A 14,671-nucleotide genomic window follows, 5' to 3' on the forward strand; every position below is an offset into this window, starting at 1 on the left:
ATTTTAAAGGTACTACTAAAGGTACTACGTAGAAAGATTTATTTTGCTACATTTTATGAGGATTTTTTTTTCTCTAATGTCTTGGATTTCAAAATGTTTGACTAGACAGAAGTTAATTTTTGTTAAATGAAAATAAGTTTGGGAAGATTAGTTTAAAGATTAGGATTAGTCTCCATGTAGATCAATGCTTCCTCATAGAGGAGTGACTATCAGGACACACAGGCATCATGTTTTCCTCACGTGTCCCCAACAGGCTGCCATCATCATCTCTTGTTCAGTAAAGGGAAATGAAGAAATAAATCAGCCACCAGAGAAGATTCAATGGTGAGAAATATCTCAAAGCCTTCTTTCTCATTCCTTAAAAAGATATACAAAGCACTTTTTTTTTTTAAAAAATCTCAAACAATGGACTCTTCATTTCATGCAGCTCTCAGTGACTCACAGTTGCCTCTCTAAGCATCTGCTGTGAAAATGCGCTCCAATGAACTTCTAGCAGGGAGCTGATGTCTGTCCAAAACAATGCACAACTCAACTATTAGAACCAAGGTTCACTCAGGAATTCCCTGTGCTTTCAATGAAGGCCTCCTAAGTATTGGTCACTATGCTACAAATTTTGGGTATAAATTGTAACATGATGGCTTTCATAGCAGAAAAGAAGCACCAGCCTACTAGGAGAGCTACAACAAACACCGCAGATTACTTTATGTCACAGAAGAAAATTCTCCTAAACAAAATAGTGAAAATGATGACTTCAAACAAGGAAGGAAAGTATGAGAGATAAATCTGAATGAGGCGTAGCTAAGAACATGGCCTGTGAGGGCCTGTGTCGCTGTTTAGATGAGAGGAATTTGAGTCTGAGGTGTTGGTCTCACATAAGGCTATGGCAATTTTCTGATTCCCACAGCTCTTGGTTTCTTGTCATCAAAGCCAAGGCAGTCGATGAAGTCAGAGCTCATGAGTGGTGGGGCGGAGACCTGGCTTGGGCCTCATCTTCCCTGATCCTTGCTCTGCAGCAGTTTTTCAGAGCACACTTTCTGTGACATTTTCCAAGTTCTCCTTCCAGAAGAATGAGAATGGCCTCTGAACAAAATTCCCATTTCTCAATGACAGTGATCTCTGACACGTCAGGCTTCAATCACTGCTCTAGTGAGACTATAAAATGTTATAATGTGGCTTTCATACCAATGCTATAAGTTTGAGTTTGTTTTTCTGCTTCTCAATTGTCTTCATTTGCAAAATAATGAGGCAAAGGGAAGTGACCAGAAAGGTTTTCTTGACACATAGCTGATCTTCTTTCCTCTATTCTTACTTATGCTCTTATGCTCAAGGCCCTGATGATCATTTTTGCCTAAAACCTTAACTTGTGCATAAATTCATTCATTAATTTTTTCAGCCCTAATCCTATAACAATGTCTACCTCAGCCATGTGAGGGCAACAGGAAACAATGCCTAGAAAAGGTCTCTCTTGGTGGGATTTACATTACAACTGAAAATAAGAGAAAATTACACTGCATAGTAAATACATTTATACCATGTGTTAAATGATTGGTATCATGGAGAAAACAAAGCAGAGATTTAAGAAAATGGAAAAAAGTAGTTATGAAATGAAAACTGAAACAATGCAGGTTATGGAAGGTTCTGCTGAGAAAGTGGGATTTGAAGAAAGATATGTCTACAAAGGATGCATAGTGCAGGTCATATGTCTATAGTAGAGAGAGACAGGCCTGGGAGCAGCTAAGGCAGGAATGTGCCTGGTTACTTGAGCGCTATTGGCCAAGTCAGGAAGAACATAGGAGATGCACTCACAGAAATAACACGCAGCTAGGTGGTGGCTTACACTCACTTTCTGTCCCTCAGTTCCTTCCAGTGTTGTTTCACATGGAGGAATATGGCAAAGGAGTCATCTACAAGCCAGAGAGTGGGCCCTCACCAAATCCTGTCCCTGCCCACCTCACATTAGGGCTCCACCAGCCAGAACTGTGAAAATGTCCATTTTGTTTAAGCCATCCAGCTTGAGGCATTTTGATCTGGCAGCCTGAGCAGGCTAACATACAGCCTCATTTAGAGTCAAAGCCAGGCTCCTTACAGTGGCTTCGAGAATTCACCATCTGGATGCCCATTAATTGATGTCAGGCTGTCTTAAATTGTTTTCCAGACAGGGTATGCTGAGATACAAAGAGAAACACGTTTCCAGCCACTGGACTTGAACAAAATGAATAGAATTAGTGGCAAATAGGTAAAGGTGTATAGAATGATTTTTAGCAGTTTACTGTTCTGTTTCCCAAAACTCCAAGAGGTAATTACCTCTTTACCTCACTTTGATATGCAAAACTGTTGCTAACACATAAATAGGTTAACAATAGCTTCCTTTGAAACATAAAGTTTTTTTTTTTTTTTTTTTTTTTTTTTTTTTTTTTTTTTTTACTTTTTTGTTGTTGTTGTTGTTTTGTTTTAGCAGCTTTGTTCTAGAGTGGCAAAGAATACCATAAGCAGTCACCTACAGAGCCAAGGTGCTAAACAAGGGACTCATTGGCCAGTCTCTCAGTTCTGACAAGTCTACCAGTTTTGCAGGTGTTTATGTCTCTTGCACTCTGGACCATACATTCCTCACCAGTGGAGGCAGAGACATAGTGGCAGCAATCAACAGAATGAGAAGGAAACAGTGGTATCACAGGAGAACAGCCTCCCACCCAATGGCACATAAGCTGTATGATTGGTAATTCCTCATGCATGCTTATACAATCACGTCAACCATGCACATGTCCGCTGGAGTGCCTCCTTGACACACACCGTCTACAAGAGTGAACACGCATACACAGCACACGAGAGTAGTGATAACACAGAACGGGTGCTACTGTACCTGGAGAATGAGGCGGCGGGGAGCACATCAGAACAACCCCCTGGCCTTCCCTCACAGAGACTGCACTTCTTGTCCGGCCACTAAAATTTCCCAGATCTGTCAACACAACACAGCATTTAGATGTCATGCACAAAAGAAATAAAAGTTTTTTTAAAAAAAACATGATAAATTTCACTTATTTTTCTATTCTCTTGAAAATGATTATTTTCTATCTTTTAGTGGGTTCTGTATTGTTGGGAGGGTCTGATAAATAAATGTACAATCATCTAGTGTTAAACAAAGAATTTAAGTAACTTTGTAGTTTTGACAAAATACCTCATTCTGTGTGTCTGTGTGTGTGTTCTAAGTTGTCGATGCAGAGAGAAACTAAACAATGCAATACCTGAACATATTGATCATTTTTAATACTAGGCTCCATACTGATCTTCCAGCGAGGAAAGCCTGTCTTTTACGAGGATCCGCACAGCAGTGGCACATAGCCAGCCTGCTACCTCATTAATTGCCATGCTACAGTGGTGTGTAGAGCCAAGGATAAGTTTGCAAAATGAGAGAGTCTTTGTGCCCTGGTGAAATATAATGAGGCAGTGAGCTGTTCTTTCCGGTCAGAGTGAGTGTGAACGCCATGGTCTTTCGTTTTTACAGAGGGATCAAAGGGGCCTCTGAATTAATTAGACTCATCTATTCTTGTTGTCCCAGGCACGTTAAAGCTATTGAAACTTATGTGTATGTGAGGCCGTAGTGCCGGGGTCAGCTACCACCCCTCAAATTACATTACATTTAAACAGATGGAAAAGCAGTCCTAAAAGAGAGCAGTCCTGAAGTGGACTTAGTGTTGTTTATTGACCTTTCATCACATCACCCACAGGCGTCATCTCTCTGTCCGTGTATTAGTCTGACCAGTGTCATGAGTTTGAGAACAGTTTCTTGCTGATGATGGTTTCTTAGATAAATCTTGTACAAGAATTGAGGTCTTGTACAAGACCTCAATTGTAGCATCATGTTTCTATGGTAAGAAATGCTTTTAGGAAATGTTAGCCATTCTTTCTATTTATAGATTTTTTTTATTTTAAAGTTCTTCCCTATAAATAATATGGTTGTGGGAAATGCAATTTAGAGCCTAGAGCCTCAACTACCGTTTACCAACCTAACAACTGATTAAATTAATCAAAACAATCTATTGGATAGATGTGAAGGAGACAGTGACTAGTTTTCCATATTGTTCTACCCCCTTTCATGTCCTGAGTATTGAATCCAGCACTTTGGGTGTGTTAAAACCCTAAAGAACATAGAGGTATGTCTCACCATTCTTGCCACTTTTAAATTTTAAAACAGGGTCTCACTAATTTGTTCATGTTTGTCCTTGAACTCATGAGGGGATCCAGGTCTATCAAAGCCTCGAAGCCCCCTCCAACTCAGTCTCCCCAATGGATGGATTGCATCAAGGGTCAGACCACCAGGCTCACCTTACATTAGTTTATTTTAATGAAGAATTATTTCATTAACTTTTAATTCATAACCAGAATTTTATAAAACTAATCCACAGTGATGAAGGATTCAGATTTAGTGAAGATGTAGTTGTGGGTAAGGAGCTGAATGAGAAAAACCTTGAGGAGTTATATTGAATTCTTTGCCACATGATGAATAAGAAGGCTTTTTTTTTTTTTTTTTTTTGCATAACAGCAAGACAGAGGAGAAAGAACAGTGTAGTTAAATTATCTTATCAAGTAGGGTGTCATTTTTGAAAGACAAGGAACACTAATTATTTAAGGAAGAAAACAATTCTTTCATTTGTCCATAAATGTATTTCCCACAAGGCCACTCTGTGAGTATCTGCCAGTGAGAATATCTGTCTCTTCGTGAGCTTCATTAGCACCAGGGATCAACATGTGTTTGTGTGAAGCACAGTTGAATGTGGCTCATGCCTTTAAATGCATATTGGTCATTAGGAATAGAGCCTGCATCCTTTTTTCCATACCTTCTTCTCAATATGAAGGTAAGAGTGTGCCAAAAGTATGAAGTTGACTGTTTTTTTGGACTCTCCTGCTGTAAGGACAAGCAGAAATCACATAATGAGGATAATGCGTGTCCCAGGGCTCCAGTGTGTCATCATCCTGGCCAAATTCACAAATCCGCCAAAACTTGTTTGGCTATCAACTTGTTTAGACTGACCAGTAAATGATTACAAAAAGCACACACATTCTTCACATGGTTACTCCAAGTCTTTAATGTGCATGATGTAGCATTTTCAATTTACTTATTATGTTAAAAAATATTTTAATAGACAACAATTTGAAATTAAAACCTCCATCTGAGGACCTGACACACAGAGCTGGCCTAGCAAGCAAACATGAAGAAAGGGAAATTGTGGAATAATTATATCCTGTACTCTATTTTGAGAGTGCAGTGCCTGAAAGCTCACATTCAGCTCTACCTGCCTTACTGTGTGCATCTGTGTAGACACAACACAAGATGTTTTCGCAATGCCACCCATGATTTACCATTTCCTCGGAAACACAGCACTGTTGCTAAAAAGCTAAAAAATGGACATTTTTCAATTACATATATTTTTTAATGTTTACAAATGGTTTCGTTTTCACTTTCCTTTGGCTTTGCAGGGTTGAGAGTAGAACATCACTGGCCTTCTACGGGTTAGGTAAGCGCTTGGTTGCTGGTCTGTATCCAGGCCCAGAAATTATTGATTGTTTTGGCTTGTACTCCTGGACTGTGGTCAAGCAGACACATCTGGTTGTTTGTTCTATCTCTTGCCTTGGTCAGTCTGCTTCTACTGGCTGTGTACCTGAGCATGAAGACTGTCACAGCCATAGTAGACAGTCTTATGGTGTCTCATACTCAGGGATGCCAGACTCACTCCTGTGATGTGGTCAGAGAAGAGTGCGTGAGTATTACTCTCTGCACCCAAAAAGAATTTTGTGGCCACACCTCTCAAGGAGAAAGCTGTGGCAGGAGACAGAGGACGTGGAGCAGTAGCATAAGAAAGAAGCAAGAAAGAAAGACTGGGCACCCTCCCCAACATGGCTACATCAGATAGATAGCAGTGTTTCAATTAGGAGGACTTTTTAAAAATTAAAACCACGCAGAGAAATACTGGAGAAGTTACTTGGGTTTTTGGCACAACAGACAATAGTTAATGTAATGAAGCATGTGCTACATGACAAACCTCCTGATTGGTATAAACTGGGAAAAAGTAATGTAACTAGGAGCAGACAGAGTATTTGGAGGTAGTCAAGATTTTAGAAATCTTCGAGTAGGCACGCATGCGGCATGGATGTTTATCTTTTTAATATACCTTACATTCATGTGTTAAAGGAAAAAATGAAGACAGCTTTTATAAATGTAGGCTTCCTTTTCCTTCAATTGACACAGAGCCTAAGAATACAGGTCCCACTGACACAGCTGTGAAACTACAATCTGAGGTTTAAACTGAAAGGAACTGTTACTGATGTTAAGGTAATCACATGATGCTCAGGCAAGAAAAAGACTGGGAATGTCTGTGACCCGGAACTTAGGAGGTGCAAGGCCTCACCTCTGATCTGAGCTTTGTGCACTAAGAAACACAAAAAGCTTGAATTTCAACTGCAGCTGATAAGATCATTATACATTTGTATGCAAAGAGAGACATACAATAAATGATGTGATTGACAGCCTCACATGACAGACTGTTGATACTACACAAATGATGCCATACGCTCTGGCCAGGTAGAATGCAAATTGCTTCCATGCTATGCAAGGTGTACCCCAAACACTGAGGTCAGTACCAGTGATCCAGGCAGGTAGTCTCGTCATGTTGACTTGGACAAGTTTGCTATAGCTCAGAGATGGGCCACCATATGGATGCATGAGCCCAAACATACTGTCATAACCATATTTATGGATGCTTAAGACATGACTCATGTGTCTGTTGGAGCTACCACCAGGGCATTAGCCATGAGTCATACTGGGCAGACTGCTCAGACCCTGAATAATCATTAGGCAATGTAGCTCATGCCTTAGTTGTACATAAAGGAATTAATGCTCAACTAAAAGGAAGCTTGATGGTGTTCAATCAGAGGATTGACCTCTTGCAGGAGCAAATTGATACCCTATGGCAAATGGCTCAACCTGGCTGTCAATGAAAGTATGCTGGACTTTGTGTCACTAGCATACAACATGAGAATTTTTCCTGTGCTGCAAATCTGTCTAAACAATTGTCGAGCTATATTTTAGGTAATTGGACTGGAGAATTCGATACTACGATGGAGCAGCTGAGAGTGGCCATTGTCACAGATAATTCTACCAGAGTGGACGCAGGACTAGCCACAGGATTATCAACATGGATTGCTGCAGCCATGAATCATCTGAAGGAATGGGCGGGCATGGGAGTGTTAGCAGGCCTTCTGGTGTTGGTCTCCTTGGTTTGCCTGTGGTATATATGCAAGATTAAAGTCTCACAACAGTGTGATGCAGCCATGATCATTCAGGCCTTTACAGCCATTGAAGCAGGACATTCTCCCCAAGCATGGTTGGATACCATAAAAAGCTAAAATGATACGCTCAGGATGCGAGGCTAAGCACTGCACTCAGGGTCAGCCGCTTTGGACCCAGAGAAGAGCATGTCTGATTGCATGCGGGTTGATGCCCCAGGTCCCGCCTCTGAGAAAAAGGTATCAGACGGGTCTGATGCTCTTTGGGTGGATGACACCTAAATGAACATCTGTACAAAGTCCCAATTTATTTCTAATATCAGAGATCAGACCTCTACTCTTGCCTGATGCATCTAAAACAAAAAGGGGGAACTGTAGAGAGCTGCGGAATGCTATGCCTTAAAGATGGAGCTGGTTTCCGCCTTCCACCTTCCCGATGGTGAGTGCTCTCTGTCACGAACAACTCCACATTTGGCTAAGGCCGAGGATCTGGCTTGCTTCCATGTATGTGGACCTATCTGCATTGCCCCCGTGGCATGCCTGGGTTGGCTACCCAGAGGCTATTTAAGCTGTGGGCTGGCTTTCCCCGGGGTCCGAGGATTGTTCAATGTTCCTGAATAAACTGCATTGGAAAAAAAAACAAAACAAAAAAAAAAAAAAAAAAAAACAGCTTTTGCAAAATTTCAAAAAAAAAAAAGAGCATTTCTATGTAAATTAGGATTTGTGGCATTGACAGTTATGAAATCAAGGTATTGGTCAGCTCTGGAGAATGTTAAGGGTGTTCTACACCACTTACTCAGCTAAGACTGAATCTATCTAAAAATAAACAGGTATACGCAAAAAAAAAAAAAAAAAGACATGACTCATAACTGTAAGATACGAGGCACGTGGATACCGAATGTTCATTCTCTCTTTTTCTTGATCCTCCCCTCCTCCTCTTTTTCATCCCTTTTTCTTTTCCATCTGATTTCCTAAATTACATCTGTCAGTTGCTAATTTCTTTTCTTTAGTTTAAAAAAACTTTCCATACTGTATCTACATATATTGCCCGGGCTAGCCTTAAAAGTCTGAGCTCAGGTGACCCTCATGCCTTTGGCCTTTCAAGAAGCTGAGACCACTGGTCCATGATGATAAACGTCGTCATATATTTGAGTAAACTTTAGAGCAGGCAAAACTAATAACTGACTAGTAACTGAGGAAATGCATGTGTTTATCTGATGTTACAAGCTAAGAAGGATTTCCCTCTGCAAGGCTTCAGAAAGATCACATGTTAGGGGGAGGTGTAATAGGAGGAATTGCCAGAGACTACTAAAGAAGAAGGGAAATGCTACAGAATTGGGAGTGAGCGCTGTGGCTCAGTGCTGTGACCTGAATTTTGATTACCTTCTCTTTTTTCATATTTCTTATTTTTACAATTTATTCATTGTATATCCTGATTGTAGCCCCCTCCTTCAACTCTTCCCAGTCTCACTCTCCTTGCCTCTTTTTTTCCTCTCCCATTCCCCTAGTCCACTGAAAGTGGAAGTCCTCCTTCCCTGCCACCTGACCCTAGCTTATCGAGTCTCATCAGGACTGCCTGGATCCTCTGTGGCCTGGGCAAGGCTGCATCAACAAGGGAAAGTGATCAGAGCACAGGCAACACACTTCATCTCCTGTTCCCCTTACTCAGGTATCCACATGGAGACTGAGTTGCCTATTGGTTATATCTTGGCAGGGAGTCTAGGTCCTTTCCATGCAAGGTCCTTGGTTGGTGCATCAGTTTGGCTGTGAGTCTCAGCATCTGCTTCAATCTCCTGTTGGGTGGAGCCTTATAGAGGACCACTATGGTAGACTCCTGTCCTATTATTTCCTCTCTTTCACCACTTCTGGTGTCTATCCTGCTTGCCATTCTGAATGAGATTTAAACAACCTCTTGGGGTCCTCCTTCTTGTTTAACTTCTTTAGGTCTGTAGATTTTAGTATGGTTATTCTATATTATATAGTTAATATCCTCTTTCATGTGTTTCTGGTTCTGGGTTACCTCACTCAGGATAATCTTTTCTAGTTCCTTCCATTTGCTTGCAAATTCTGTCTTATATCCATCGGAATGGCTACAAATGAAAACTCAAGTGACAATACATGCTGGAGAGGATGTGGAGAAAGGAGAACCAGAATGGAGATTGGTGGTGGGAGTAAAAACTTGTACAACCACTTTGGAAATAAATCTGATGCTTTCTCAGAAAACTGAAAATAGTGCTTCCTCAAGATCTAGCTATAGTGCTCCTGGTCATATACGTGAAAAAAGCCTTACCCTTTAACAAGGTTATTTGCTCAACTATGTTCAAGGCTGCTTTATTCATAATAGCCAGAATCTGGAAACAGCCTCGATGTCCCTAAGAGGAAGAATGAATATGGGAATTGTAATACATTTACACAATGGAATATTACTCAGCTATTAAAAACAAGAAAATCATGAAATTCCCAGAAATCCCTTGTCTTGAATGCTCTGGACGATGGGCATGTTCCATAGACAAAGTCTGAGGGTTCACTTGCACTGACTGTGTACTTATCCTGTATATGGTGCTAGTAATTGCGAATTGCTGATGCTCTGAACCTCCTTAGGAACAGTTAAAAGTGTTGTGAACACACATTTGATTCAGTACAAATCCTAAACGTTTTCTTAAAATTGAGAGTTGGACTTTCCATAAAAAGTAAAGCCAGTGCTTGGGGAGGACCTCCTCCCCTTTCATCTGACCCTATTTTATCAGGCATCTTCAGGACTGGCTGCAAAGCCCTCCTCTGTGGCCTAGCAGGACTGCTCCTCCCTTGGGGGGTAGGGAGGTCAAAGAGCCAGTCATTGAGTTCCTTTCAAAAATAATCCCTGTTCCCCTTACCATGGGAAACCAGTTGGTTACTGAGCTACCTCAGGCTACATCCGAGCAGGGGTTCTAGGTTATACCCATACATGGTCCTTGGTTGGAGAAACAGTCTCAGAAAAGACCCCTGTGCCCAGAGAAGCACTGGACTTGGAAAGGGGCAGGGAGGAGATGAAGGAGGGAGAGTGGGGTTGGCAGGGAATGAGGGATCGGGATATAGCTGGGATAGAGAGTTAATAAAATGTAACTAATAATAAAAATTTTAAAAAAAGATAAGCTAAAGGTTAAAATGTCCAATAAAGCTCCAAATTTATCATGCATAGGAAAAAGAAAAGTAAAGCCACTGAAAACGGTAAATTCTATCAGATTATCAGCAGCTTGTGTTTTATTTGGTTTCCACAATTAATAGATATTGGTCTGAGGCAAGTCAGTCTGAGAATTCTACCTAGCTTCTGTAACTACAATCGAGACACATTTTACAAAACCACCATTCAAAGTGTTTAGTTATGTTTCCTCAGCTAAGCCATTACTTCTCTTTCATCCTCAGGATTGTTCTGTTCGTGTCACTGGTAGACTTTTTGGTGTGTCTTGTGACACACATGCCAAAATAGGCCATGAGAAAAACTGGTCAGCTTGAATTCAGAAATATTTTTAGTATAAAAACCCTTAAAAGGGGTTGCAAATGCTGTGTATTTAGGTAAACTACTTGTAGCCACTACTGTCATTTGAACAAGAATTTAAGCAACTTGGAAATACAATGCAAATGCTTCTGCTTTCAACATTACTTAGCAGTGTGTGTGTGTGAGCATGTGTGCATGTTTGTGTGACAGAGGAGACAGAGACAGAGAGACAGAGAGAATGAGAGGGTGAGAGAGAGGAGGAACAGGGAGACACAGAGAGAGACAGAGAGGAAGACACAGGGGAAGAGAGCAAATGCCTGTGGATTCATCCAAATGCTGGTGTTCAAACACAGGGCGTTTTGTATGCTGGGCAGGCAGTCTACAATTGACTCTTTCTCCACCAGCCCCAAATGTGACTACATTTATATGAAGAGCAAACATCAACAGCTGTGCTCCTACTCTTGTGAAGAGCGATGAGTGGGCCAATCAAACTCCCGTGACTCATTCTTAGTTTCTAAACTTCTGTTAGGTCAGAAGCCATTCAGCATTTTGAGTTGGACAAACATGGTTTTTAGAAGTTTAGACACAATCTTCAATAAAGCTAGCTCATTAGAATTTAGTTTCTAAAAGGTGAGTGGCTAATAAGTGAGGAGGTGAAAAAAGAAGGAAATATTTATTATATTTGTTTTTAGAAAGATTTATACTAGAATTTTCTCATTATATAGGCACTCATCAACATGCTTCTACCATCACAGTCTGCAATAGCCAAGTTTCTTGTTTGAATATTTCACTCTATTTTATTAATTTTTTTTTAATTTTTCATCAATTACACTTTATTCATTCTGCATCCCCCCATAAGCCCCTCCCTCCCCTCCCAATCCCACCCTCCCTCCTCCCTCTGCATGCATGCCACTCCCCAAGTCCACTGATAGGGGAGGTTATCCTCTCCTTTCTGATCTTAGTCCATCAGTTCACATCAAAAGTGGCTGCATTGTCCTCTACTATGGCCTGGTAAGGCTGCTCCCCCTCAGGAGGAGGTGACTAAAGAGCAGGCCAGTCAGATTATGTCAGAGGCAGTCCCTCTTCACATTACTATGTAACCCAATTGGACTCTGAACTGCCCTGGGCTACATCTGTGCAGGGGTTCTGGGTTATCTCTATGAATAGACCTTGGTTGGAGTATGAGTCTCTGGGAAGTTCCCTGTGTTCAAATTTTCTTGTTCTGTTGCTCTCCTTGTGGAGACCCTGGCCTCTCCAGCTCTTACTATTTCCCAGTTCTTACCTAAAATTCCATTCACTCTGCCCAACAGTTGCCCATCAGGCTTAGCATCTGCTTTGATAGTCTGAAGGGCAGAGGCTTTCAGAGGCCCTCTGTGGTAGGTTCATAGGTTGTTTCCTGTTTTCTTCTTAGGTACAGGGGAAAACTTCCTGAACAGAACTCCAACAGCACAGGCTCTAAGAGCAACAATCAATAAATGGGACCTCATGAAACTGAAAAGCTTCTGCAAAGCAAAGGACACTGTCATCAAAACAAAGTGACCTCCTACAGATTGGGAAAGAATCTTCACCAACCCTTTATCTGACAGAGGACTCATATCAAGTATATATAAAGAATTAATGAAGCTGAAAAGCAGCAAACCAAGTAACCCACTTAAAAAAATGGGGAACAGAGCTAAACAGAGAATTCTCTGTAGAGGAATACCGAATGGCAGAAAAGCACTTAAAGAAATGCTCAACCTCACTAGCCATTAGGGAAATGCAAATCAAAACAACCCTGAGATTTCACTCATGAGAATGGCCAAGATCAAAAACTCAAGTGACAACACATGCTGGAGAGGTTGTGGAGAAAGAGGAACCCTTCTCCACTGCTGGTGGTAATGTAAACTGGTACAACCACTTTGGAAATCAATCTGGCGTTTTCTCAGACAACTAGGAATAGTGCTTCCCCAAGATCCAGCCATACCACTCCTAGGCATATATCCAAAAGAGGCTCAAGCACACAAAAAGGAAATTTGCTCAACCATGTTTGTAGCAGCTTTATTTGTAATAGCCAGAAGCTGGAAACAACCCAGATGGCCCTCAACTGAAGAATGGATGCAGAAAATGTGGTACATCTACACAACGGAATATTACTCAGCAATGAAAAATAAGGAAATCATGAAATTTGCAGGTAAATGGTGGGATCTGGAAAGGATCATCCTGAGTGAGTTGTCCCAGAAGCAAAAAGACACACATGGTATATACTCACTCATATAGACATACAACATAGGACAAACCCACTAAAACCCGTGCATCTAAAGAAACTAAGCAAGAGAGAGGACCCTAACTAAAATGTCCAATCCCCATCCGGAAAGGCAAAGAGGATGGACATCAGAAGAAGAAGAAAACAGGAAACAACCTAGGAACCTACCACAGAGGGCCTCTATTTTATTAATTTATCATGGGGGCGTGTGGGAGATATTATGTATGTATTGGTCAGAGGACAGCTTGGGGGAGCTGGCTCTCTCTCACCCTCTATGTCCAGGAAATCCACTTTAGGCCACTTGGCATGGTGACAGGTGCTCCTGTCACCTGGATCCATGGAGCCATTTCACTAGCCCCAAAGCAATATTCTTAATAGCAGTTCTTAAAATACCAGTGTGTGTGCTGATGGTAGTAGCGAGATGGAAATCCACAGAGGCACAGAGCTTTGTGGTGTTTTATTGTTGGCTGTGAGCCAACAATAGTGATCAATGGGAGACATGGGGCAGGACTGAGAACTCCATGAACTGACCAGAGACCATGATAAACATGGTTTTGATGTTAGACTTTTTCTCTGGTGTTTATACACTAAAAAATTCTATTTTAATCATGAATGTTACATACTAGGAAATAATTTCAAATATGACATGAACTATATGAAGTGTGATTATATAATGTGTAGAGGAATATTAACCCTGGTAGAAGCTCTAAACTTATTTTGACAAATACATATGTTCAATAAAAACAAGTATATAAATAACTTTATTGCTGAATTCCTAAGTCCATTTCTTTCCAAATTCTGATCAGCATTATTTCATCAAAATTATAGGTATTGAAGCTGCAGATGATGGTGCATGCTGTAATCCCAGCACTAGGAAGGCAAAAGGCAGACACAGTAAATCTAAGGCTAATCTGTGCTGTATAATGAAAACAAATCTCAAAACACCACACATACACACATACCACACACACATCAGAGAGAGAGAGGGGATTTAATTTCAATACTGTTCGTCTTTTTTTTCACTACAGAATAAAGGATACAGTATATTAGAGGTTTTGCTTTGCATATTAAAGACCTACAGAGAAGAGGGACCAGTGTCAAATAGTAAAAATCGCAATTGTTTGGCACATCGATTCCTGAAGCTCTGCCTCTCTTTGCTGTCTCTCGGATAGCTTGTAATCTTTCATTATATGATCTCTTTCCTGTTCAGCCTTTCTCCTGTAGGGAGTGTATGGAGCCCTCTGTGAATGTGTGTTGTGGACTTGCACACAGCTGTGTCAAAGACCCCGATGCCTCAGACATGTGGGAATGGCAAAGCTTTGCCTCCTTAGCCAGACTTAGAGGAACAGCAAAGCCTCCTCTGGCCCAGTTATGGATGTTATGAATGGTTGATGTTTAGCTAAAAACAGTATGTGCAGAAACTATGAGCCACTGCTGCTGGAGACTGCTTACCTAGATTAGCCAATCCTGCCCCCTCCTTAAGCTGAATACGATAAATGCACTGCTTGGATCAGATGGATTTTGAAATAAGCACACTGTGGTTTACGGCTGCTTCTGGTGCCACTCCATCACAGTAACCAGAGAAGCTAATCCCAGGGTTTCTATTCACAGGTCTGTGTGTCTGTCCTTTCTTCATTCCCTCTTCACCACTCAGTCAAGTTTCTAGGACTCTG

General features: G+C 41.1%; 1 protein-coding gene across 2 annotated transcripts in view; it reads right to left on the minus strand.

The window, feature by feature from the left end:
- Cntn5 (contactin 5) overlaps positions 1-14,671 on the minus strand; it is a 1,228,807-nt gene that overhangs the window by 453,627 nt on the left and 760,509 nt on the right. For both annotated transcript variants that reach the window (XM_060369300.1, XM_060369297.1), the window contains exon 7: positions 2,861-2,956. In XM_060369300.1, coding sequence (XP_060225283.1) covers positions 2,861-2,956 — 96 coding nt within the window. The remainder of the gene's footprint in view (positions 1-2,860; positions 2,957-14,671) is intronic.

This window comes from Meriones unguiculatus, chromosome 1 (genome assembly GCF_030254825.1).
Source record: "Meriones unguiculatus strain TT.TT164.6M chromosome 1, Bangor_MerUng_6.1, whole genome shotgun sequence".
Classification (NCBI taxonomy): Eukaryota; Metazoa; Chordata; class Mammalia; order Rodentia; family Muridae; genus Meriones; species Meriones unguiculatus.